This window comes from Haliotis rufescens, unplaced genomic scaffold, assembly GCF_023055435.1.
Source record: "Haliotis rufescens isolate VD_foot unplaced genomic scaffold, xgHalRufe1.0.p SCAF_38, whole genome shotgun sequence".
In the NCBI taxonomy this organism is placed as follows: domain Eukaryota; kingdom Metazoa; phylum Mollusca; class Gastropoda; order Lepetellida; family Haliotidae; genus Haliotis; species Haliotis rufescens.
This window is the reverse complement of record NW_025964090.1, coordinates 73,173-83,359: the sequence shown is the minus strand read 5'-3', so window position 1 is coordinate 83,359 and position 10,187 is coordinate 73,173. Positions and strand designations below refer to the sequence as shown.

Genomic DNA, 10,187 nt, shown 5'->3' with positions numbered 1-10,187 from the left:
GGAATCCCAGATACTCCTCTCTGCATTACTACCATCAGTCTCGATGGCAATCTCATTAAAATAAGATCTTAGTTTTCGCTACCGCTAAACAAAGATCTGAGTACATCCCATTACGGGTCACGTCAGAACGACCTTTCGCGAATTTTGACCGACCAATGAAATGACTGACAAGAAATCGACATTGGCCAATCAGAAGGCAGCTTTCTCGAGCTTTACGACACTTGTTTCAAACTGGCGGCTACGCTTCGAAACATATTTTGACGTATTCTCGATTAAAATTTTTAAAACTGATAAGAAGAACATGCTGGAATGGCTTATAGATGGCCTAGATTGTATGGATCTAATCATAAAACCTGTAACTGTTGTTCGGAATACCCCGTGTTAAATATAACGTGGTTGCACGATTAGAAAACACATTCCGACTGACACTTTTATGATCTGGTAAGCGATGCTCTGATTGGTTGGATGAAAGGTCGTTCTGACGTGACCCCTCATGGGATGTCCTCAGATCTTTGTTTAGCGATAGCGAGAACTAAGATCTGATTTTAATGAGATTGTCTCGATGGGAGATCAGAGTTTATCAGATTCTGCTGCCCTCACATTATGATTTGACTGCAGTTGCCATGACAATCAGACACCTGAACCCAGCTATGTTAATGCTATAACTTCCATACTTAAACCTTGTTTAACAGAACTATTATTAGTCAAAACACAAAGCTTTTTTTGTGTGTGCAAGAGATATTGGTTCCTTTGCTGAAATATTTGTGACAAGCCCTTGTGGTCACCATACATCCCATTAGGCATAAACACTGAAAGTGGCTTAACCATATTTTTTCAAGACTGATGTCTTTACCCTGTTAACATGTATTATTTATCACATGTATCAATGGAAGTACAAAATGACAAGGTTTTTTTGGTAAATATGGCATAACATTGTTACCAGTAATTGGTATACATTTCCTTTCATCACATGTTCATGTCCTAGTCCTTTCAAGTCTGACTCAGAATGTTGCCATCCCATTTTGGCAAGGCAGTCATTCTGAAGTTGTTTGTGCACAATGAAATAAAAAAAAGGTGAAAGGTCAATGATGGATATCACTGTTCTGACATGACAATAGGTTTACATGTAAGCCCACCATGTGTACTTGACAACAAAGAGAAAAATGTACACTGGAAAGACCTCTAAACTGAGGGCCCATGTTACAGGACACAACAGCACCATCGCTTCCTCCATTGGAAAGACCTCTAAACTGAGGGCCCATGTTACACGGCACAACAGCACCATCGCTTCCTCCATTGGAAAGACCTCTAAACTGAGGGCCAATGTTACAGGAGACAAAAGCATCATTGCTTCTTCCATTGGAAAGACCTCTAAACTGAGGGCCCTTGTTACAGGGCACAACAGCACCATCGCTTCCTCCATTGGAAAGACCTCAAAATTGAGGGCCAATGTTACAGGACACAAAAGCATCATTGCTTCCTCCATTGGAAAGACCTCTTAACTGAGGGCCCATGTTACAGGACACAACAGCACCATTGCTTTCTCCAGGCTTCAATATTTGGCCAGTTGAATAATCAATATCACAGACTTTGAAACTTCTCCTTGAAGAGGATATCTGCAAGACACATACGATGCTGAAGACAAATAGCTGTGCTAATAGCAGATTCAGAAGACACACATCTGTCCTACAGCAGATTCTGAAAAATGCATCTCTTCCTACAGCAGTCTGAAAACACACATCTGTGCTAGAAGCAGATTCTGAAGACACATATCTGTCCTACAACAGATTCTGAAGACACATCTAGATGCAATTTGATGACATATTTCTTAAAGAGGATTTCTCGAGACACAAGTGCCGACACAAAAATGCCATTATTAGGACATGACACACATCTAGAAGCAGCATCAGCATCTCTTGTTTGGTGGTGACCTTGTCTGTTACCTCTGCTTCTTCCGCGACCTCTTCCCCGTGGGCGAGGCCTGCGCTGCCGCGGCCCCCACGATGACCTGCCCCTCCTGGATCTCCTCCTGGGAGATCTCAGTGTTGTTGGACAGCTTCTGCTGGGCCTCCAGGTAGAACATGATGTCTCTCAGCTGATCCTGCAGGTCTCGCACCTCCTGCAGGGACACACAATAGGCATTTTGTCAGTCATTTTACACCCCAGGCAGTCCGTGAATGCCAGTATATAATTCAGTCTTGTTAAACTCCTAGTCTGTGGGTGTATGCTTGTTAAGCCCTAGTCTGTGATTGTATGCTTGTTAGCCCCTAGTCTGTGAGTGTATGCTTGTTAGCCCTAGTCTGTGAGTGTTTGCTTGTTAAACCCCTAGTCTGTGGGTGTATGTTTGTTAAACCCCTAGTCTGTGATTGCATGCTTGTTAGCCCCTAGTCTGTGAGTGGATGCTTGTTAAACCCCTAGTCTGTGAGTGTATTCTTGTTAAGCCCTAGTCCGTGAGAGTACGTTCGTAAAGCCCTAGTCTGTGAGTGTATGCTTGTTAGCCCTAGTCTGTGAGTGTATCCTTTTAAGCCCCTAGTCTGTGAGTGTATGCTTGTTAGCCCTAGTCTGTGAGTGGATGCTTGTTAAACCCCTAGTCTGTGGGTGTATGGTTGTTAAGCCCTAGTCCGTGATTGCATGCTTGTTAGCCCCTAGTCTGTGAGTGTATGCTAGTTAAGCCCTAGTCTGTGATTGTATGCTTGTTAGCCCCTAGTCTGTGAGTGTTTGCTTGTTAAACCCCTAGTCTGTGGGTGTATGTTTGTTAAACCCCTAGTCTGTGATTGCATGCTTGTTAGCCCCTAGTCTGTGAGTGGATGCTTGTTAAACCCCTAGTCTGTGAGTGTATTCTTGTTAAGCCCTAGTCCGTGAGAGTACGTTCGTTAAGCCCTAGTCTGTGAGTGTATGCTTGTTAGCCCTAGTCTGTGAGTGTATGCTTTTTAAGCCCCTAGTCTGTGAGTGTATGCTTGTTAGCCCCTAGTCTGTGATTGCATGCTTGTTAGCCCCTAGTCTGTGAGTGTATGTTTGTTAAGCCCTAGTCTGTGAGTGTATGTTTGTTAACCCCTAGTCTGTGAGTGTATGTTTGTTAACCCCTAGTCTGTGAGTGTATGGTTGTTAAGCCCTAGTCCGTGATTGCATGCTTGTTAAGGCCTAGTCTGTGAGTGAATGCTTGTTAAGCCCTAGTCTGTGAGTGTATGCTTGTTAGCCCTAGTCTGTGAGTGTTTGCTTGTTAGCCCCTAGTCTGTGAGTGTATGCTTGTTAAACCCCTAGTCTGTGAGTGTATGCTTGTTAGCCCCTAGTCTTTGAGTGAATGCTTGTTAAACCCCTAGTCTGTGAGTGTATGCTTGTTAGCCCTAGTCTGTGAGTGTATGCTTTTTAAGCCCCTAGTCTGTGAGTGTATGCTTGTTAGCCCCTAGTCTGTGAGTGTATGCTTGTTAGCCCTAGTCTGTGAGTGGATGCTTGTTAAACCCCTAGTCTGTGGGTGTATGGTTGTTAAGCCCTAGTCCGTGATTGCATGCTTGTTAGCCCCTAGTCTGTGGGTGTATGCTTGTTAAACCCCTAGTCTGTGATTGCATGCTTGTTAGCCCCTAGTCTGTGAGTGGATGCTTGTTAAACCCCTAGTCTGTGAGTGTATGCTTGTTAAGCCCTAGTCCGTGAGAGTACGTTCGTTAAGCCCTAGTCTGTGAGTGTATGCTTGTTAGCCCTAGTCTGTGAGTGTATCCTTTTAAGCCCCTAGTCTGTGAGTGTATGCTTGTTAGCCCCTAGTCTGTGATTGCATGCTTGTTAGCCCCTAGTCTGTGAGTGTATGTTTGTTAACCCCTAGTCTGTGATTGCATGCTTGTTAGCCCCTAGTCTGTGAGTGTATGCTTGTTAAGCCCTAGTCCGTGATTGCATGCTTGTTAGCCCCTAGTCTGTGGGTGTATGCTTGTTAAACCCCTAGTCTGTGATTGCATGCTTGTTAGCCCCTAGTCTGTGATTGTATGCTTGTTAGCCCCTAGTCTGTGAGTGTATGCTTGTTAGCCCTAGTCTGTGAGTGTTTGCTTGTTAAACCCCTAGTCTGTGGGTGTATGTTTGTTAAACCCCTAGTCTGTGATTGCATGCTTGTTAGCCCCTAGTCTGTGAGTGGATGCTTGTTAAACCCCTAGTCTGTGAGTGTATTCTTGTTAAGCCCTAGTCCGTGAGAGTACGTTCGTTAAGCCCTAGTCTGTGAGTGTATGCTTGTTAGCCCTAGTCTGTGAGTGTATCCTTTTAAGCCCCTAGTCTGTGAGTGTATGCTTGTTAGCCCCTAGTCTGTGATTGCATGCTTGTTAGCCCCTAGTCTGTGAGTGTATGTTTGTTAACCCCTAGTCTGTGATTGCATGCTTGTTAGCCCCTAGTCTGTGAGTGTATGCTTGTTAAGCCCTAGTCTGTGATTGTATGCTTGTTAGCCCCTAGTCTGTGAGTGTTTGCTTGTTAAACCCCTAGTCTGTGGGTGTATGTTTGTTAAACCCCTAGTCTGTGATTGCATGCTTGTTAGCCCCTAGTCTGTGAGTGGATGCTTGTTAAACCCCTAGTCTGTGAGTGTATTCTTGTTAAGCCCTAGTCCGTGAGAGTACGTTCGTTAAGCCCTAGTCTGTGAGTGTATGCTTGTTAGCCCTAGTCTGTGAGTGTATGCTTTTTAAGCCCCTAGTCTGTGAGTGTATGCTTGTTAGCCCCTAGTCTGTGATTGCATGCTTGTTAGCCCCTAGTCTGTGAGTGTATGTTTGTTAAGCCCTAGTCTGTGAGTGTATGTTTGTTAACCCCTAGTCTGTGAGTGTATGTTTGTTAACCCCTAGTCTGTGAGTGTATGGTTGTTAAGCCCTAGTCCGTGATTGCATGCTTGTTAAGGCCTAGTCTGTGAGTGAATGCTTGTTAAGCCCTAGTCTGTGAGTGTATGCTTGTTAGCCCTAGTCTGTGAGTGTTTGCTTGTTAGCCCCTAGTCTGTGAGTGTATGCTTGTTAAACCCCTAGTCTGTGAGTGTATGCTTGTTAGCCCCTAGTCTTTGAGTGAATGCTTGTTAAACCCCTAGTCTGTGAGTGTATGCTTGTTAGCCCTAGTCTGTGAGTGTATGCTTTTTAAGCCCCTAGTCTTTGAGTGTATGCTTGTTAGCCCCTAGTCTGTGAGTGTATGCTTGTTAGCCCTAGTCTGTGAGTGGATGCTTGTTAAACCCCTAGTCTGTGGGTGTATGGTTGTTAAGCCCTAGTCCGTGATTGCATGCTTGTTAGCCCCTAGTCTGTGGGTGTATGCTTGTTAAACCCCTAGTCTGTGATTGCATGCTTGTTAGCCCCTAGTCTGTGAGTGGATGCTTGTTAAACCCCTAGTCTGTGAGTGTATGCTTGTTAAGCCCTAGTCCGTGAGAGTACGTTCGTTAAGCCCTAGTCTGTGAGTGTATGCTTGTTAGCCCTAGTCTGTGAGTGTATGCTTTTTAAGCCCCTAGTCTGTGAGTGTATGCTTGTTAGCCCCTAATCTGTGATTGCATGCTTGTTAGCCCCTAGTCCGTGAGAGTACGTTCGTTAAGCCCTAGTCTGTGAGTGTATGCTTGTTAGCCCTAGTCTGTGAGTGTCTGCTTTTTAAGCCCCTAGTCTGTGAGTGTATGCTTGTTAGCCCCTAATCTGTGATTGCATGCTTGTTAGCCCCTAGTCTGTGAGTGTATGTTTGTTAACCCCTAGTCTGTGAGTGTATGCTTGTTAGCCCTAGTCTGTGAGTGGATGCTTGTTAAACCCCTAGTCTGTGAGTGTATGGTTGTTAAGCCCTAGTCTGTGATTGCATGCTTGTTAGCCCCTAGTCTGTGAGTGTATGCTTGTTAAACCCCTAGTCTGTGAGTGTATGCTTGTTAGCCCCTAGTCTGTGAGTGTATGTTTGTTAACCCCTAGTCTGTGAGTGTATGCTTGTTAGCCCTAGTCTGTGAGTGTATGCGTGTTAGCCCTAGTCTGTGAGTGTATGCTTGTTAAGCCCTAGTCTGTGAGTGTATGCTTGTTAAGGCCTAGTCTGTGAGTGAATGCTTGTTAAGCCCTAGTCTGTGAGTGTATGCTTGTTAGCCCTAGTCTGTGAGTGGATGCTTGTTAAACCCCTAGTCTGTGAGTGTATGGTTGTTAAGCCCTAGTCCGTGATTGCATGCTTGTTAGCCCCTAGTCTGTGAGTGTATGCTTGTTAAACCCCTAGTCTGTGAGTGTATGCTTGTTAGCCCCTAGTCTTTGAGTGAATGCTTGTTAAACCCCTAGTCTGTGAGTGTATGCTTGTTAGCCCTAGTCTGTGAGTGTATGCTTTTTAAGCCCCTAGTCTGTGAGTGTATGCTTGTTAGCCCCTAGTCTGTGATTGCATGCTTGTTAGCCCCTAGTCTGTGAGTGTGTTTGTTAACCCCTAGTCTGTGAGTGTATGCTTGTTAGCCCTAGTCTGTGAGTGGATGCTTGTTAAACCCCTAGTCTGTGAGTGTATGGTTGTTAAGCCCTAGTCCGTGATTGCATGCTTATTAGCCCCTAGTCTGTGAGTGTATGCTTGTTAAACCCCTAGTCTGTGAGTGTATGCTTGTTAGCCCCTAGTCTGTGAGTGGATGCTTGTTAAACCCCTAGTCTGTGAGTGTATGCTTGTTAAGCCCTAGTCTGTGATTGCATGCTTGCTAGCCCCTAGTCTGTTGGTGTATGCTTGTTAACCCCTAGTCTGTGAGTGTATGCTTGTTAGCCCTAGTCTGTGAGTGTATGCTTTTTAAGCCCCTAGTCTGTGAGTGTATGCTTGTTAGCCCCTAGTCTGTGATTGCATGCTTGTTAGCCCTAGTCTGTGAGTGTATGTTTGTTAACCCCTAGTCTGTGACTGCATGCTTGTTAGCCCCTAGTCTGTGAGTGTATGCTTGTTAAGCCCTAGTCTGTGATTGTATGCTTGTTAGCCCCTAGTCTGTGAGTGTTTGCTTGTTAAACCCCTAGTCTGTGGGTGTATGTTTGTTAAACCCCTAGTCTGTGATTGCATGCTTGTTAGCCCCTAGTCTGTGAGTGGATGCTTGTTAAACCCCTAGTCTGTGAGTGTATTCTTGTTAAGCCCTAGTCCGTGAGAGTACGTTCGTTAAGCCCTAGTCTGTGAGTGTATGCTTGTTAGCCCTAGTCTGTGAGTGTATGCTTGTTAGCCCTAGTCTGTGAGTGTTTGCTTGTTAGCCCCTAGTCTGTGAGTGTATGCTTGTTAAACCCCTAGTCTGTGAGTGTATACTTGTTAGCCCCTAGTCTGTGAGTGTATGTTTGTTAACCCCTAGTCTGTGAGTGTATGCTTGTTAGCCCTAGTCTGTGAGTGTATGCGTGTTAGCCCTAGTCTGTGAGTGTATGCTTGTTAAGCCCTAGTCTGTGAGTGTATGCTTGTTAAGGCCTAGTCTGTGAGTGAATGCTTGTTAAGCCCTAGTCTGTGAGTGTATGCTTGTTAGCCCTAGTCTGTGAGTGGATGCTTGTTAAACCCCTAGTCTGTGAGTGTATGGTTGTTAAGCCCTAGTCCATGATTGCATGCTTGTTAGCCCCTAGTCTGTGAGTGTATGCTTGTTAAACCCCTAGTCTGTGAGTGTATGCTTGTTAGCCCCTAGTCTTTGAGTGAATGCTTGTTAAACCCCTAGTCTGTGAGTGTATGCTTGTTAGCCCTAGTCTGTGAGTGTATGCTTTTTAAGCCCCTAGTCTGTGAGTGTATGCTTGTTAGCCCCTAGTCTGTGATTGCATGCTTGTTAGCCCCTAGTCTGTGAGTGTATGTTTGTTAAGCCCTAGTCTGTGAGTGTATGTTTGTTAACCCCTAGTCTGTGAGTGTATGTTTGTTAACCCCTAGTCTTTGAGTGTATGGTTGTTAAGCCCTAGTCCGTGATTGCATGCTTGTTAAGGCCTAGTCTGTGAGTGAATGCTTGTTAAGCCCTAGTCTGTGAGTGTATGCTTGTTAGCCCTAGTCTGTGAGTGTTTGCTTGTTAGCCCCTAGTCTGTGAGTGTATGCTTGTTAAACCCCTAGTCTGTGAGTGTATGCTTGTTAGCCCCTAGTCTTTGAGTGAATGCTTGTTAAACCCCTAGTCTGTGAGTGTATGCTTGTTAGCCCTAGTCTGTGAGTGTATGCTTTTTAAGCCCCTAGTCTGTGAGTGTATGCTTGTTAGCCCCTAGTCTGTGAGTGTATGCTTGTTAGCCCTAGTCTGTGAGTGGATGCTTGTTAAACCCCTAGTCTGTGGGTGTATGGTTGTTAAGCCCTAGTCCGTGATTGCATGCTTGTTAGCCCCTAGTCTGTGGGTGTATGCTTGTTAAACCCCTAGTCTGTGATTGCATGCTTGTTAGCCCCTAGTCTGTGAGTGGATGCTTGTTAAACCCCTAGTCTGTGAGTGTATGCTTGTTAAGCCCTAGTCCGTGAGAGTACGTTCGTTAAGCCCTAGTCTGTGAGTGTATGCTTGTTAGCCCTAGTCTGTGAGTGTATGCTTTTTAAGCCCCTAGTCTGTGAGTGTATGCTTGTTAGCCCCTAATCTGTGATTGCATGCTTGTTAGCCCCTAGTCTGTGAGTGTATGTTTGTTAACCCCTAGTCTGTGAGTGTATGCTTGTTAGCCCTAGTCTGTGAGTGGATGCTTGTTAAACCCCTAGTCTGTGAGTGTATGGTTGTTAAGCCCTAGTCTGTGATTGCATGCTTGTTAGCCCCTAGTCTGTGAGTGTATGCTTGTTAAACCCCTAGTCTGTGAGTGTATGCTTGTTAGCCCCTAGTCTGTGAGTGTATGTTTGTTAACCCCTAGTCTGTGAGTGTATGCTTGTTAGCCCTAGTCTGTGAGTGTATGCGTGTTAGCCCTAGTCTGTGAGTGTATGCTTGTTAAGCCCTAGTCTGTGAGTGTATGCTTGTTAAGGCCTAGTCTGTGAGTGAATGCTTGTTAAGCCCTAGTCTGTGAGTGTATGCTTGTTAGCCCTAGTCTGTGAGTGGATGCTTGTTAAACCCCTAGTCTGTGAGTGTATGGTTGTTAAGCCCTAGTCCGTGATTGCATGCTTATTAGCCCCTAGTCTGTGAGTGTATGCTTGTTAAACCCCTAGTCTGTGAGTGTATGCTTGTTAGCCCCTAGTCTTTGAGTGAATGCTTGTTAAACCCCTAGTCTGTGAGTGTATGCTTGTTAGCCCTAGTCTGTGAGTGTATGCTTTTTAAGCCCCTAGTCTGTGAGTGTATGGTTGTTAAGCCCTAGTCCGTGATTGCATGCTTATTAGCCCCTAGTCTGTGAGTGTATGCTTGTTAAACCCCTAGTCTGTGAGTGTATGCTTGTTAGCCCCTAGTCTGTGAGTGGATGCTTGTTAAACCCCTAGTCTGTGAGTGTATGCTTGTTAAGCCCTAGTCTGTGATTGCATGCTTGCTAGCCCCTAGTCTGTTGGTGTATGCTTGTTAACCCCTAGTCTGTGAGTGTATGCTTGTTAGCCCTAGTCTGTGAGTGTATGCTTTTTAAGCCCCTAGTCTGTGAGTGTATGCTTGTTAGCCCCTAGTCTGTGATTGCATGCTTGTTAGCCCTAGTCTGTGAGTGTATGTTTGTTAACCCCTAGTCTGTGACTGCATGCTTGTTAGCCCCTAGTCTGTGAGTGTATGCTTGTTAAGCCCTAGTCTGTGATTGTATGCTTGTTAGCCCCTAGTCTGTGAGTGTTTGCTTGTTAAACCCCTAGTCTGTGGGTGTATGTTTGTTAAACCCCTAGTCTGTGATTGCATGCTTGTTAGCCCCTAGTCTGTGAGTGGATGCTTGTTAAACCCCTAGTCTGTGAGTGTATTCTTGTTAAGCCCTAGTCCGTGAGAGTACGTTCGTTAAGCCCTAGTCTGTGAGTGTATGCTTGTTAGCCCTAGTCTGTGAGTGTATGCTTGTTAGCCCTAGTCTGTGAGTGTTTGCTTGTTAGCCCCTAGTCTGTGAGTGTATGCTTGTTAAACCCCTAGTCTGTGAGTGTATACTTGTTAGCCCCTAGTCTGTGAGTGTATGTTTGTTAACCCCTAGTCTGTGAGTGTATGCTTGTTAGCCCTAGTCTGTGAGTGTATGCGTGTTAGCCCTAGTCTGTGAGTGTATGCTTGTTAAGCCCTAGTCTGTGAGTGTATGCTTGTTAGCCCCTAGTCTGTGATTGCATGCTTGTTAGCCCTAGTCTGTGAGTGTGTTTGTTAACCCCTAGTCTGTGAGTGTATGCTTGTTAGCCCTAGTCTGTGAGTGGATGCTTGTTAAACCCCTAGTCTGTGAGTG

General features: G+C 45.2%; 1 protein-coding gene across 1 annotated transcript in view; it reads right to left on the bottom strand.

Annotated features, from left to right (window-relative positions):
• Positions 1-447: 447 nt before the first annotated feature.
• The window catches only part of LOC124142087 (BRCA1-associated protein-like), a 34,861-nt gene continuing 25,121 nt past the window's right edge, over positions 448-10,187 (bottom strand). Inside the window, exon 16 of the mRNA XM_046510356.2 lies at positions 448-2,119. Coding sequence (XP_046366312.1) covers positions 1,940-2,119 — 180 coding nt within the window. The 3' untranslated portion in view covers positions 448-1,939. The remainder of the gene's footprint in view (positions 2,120-10,187) is intronic.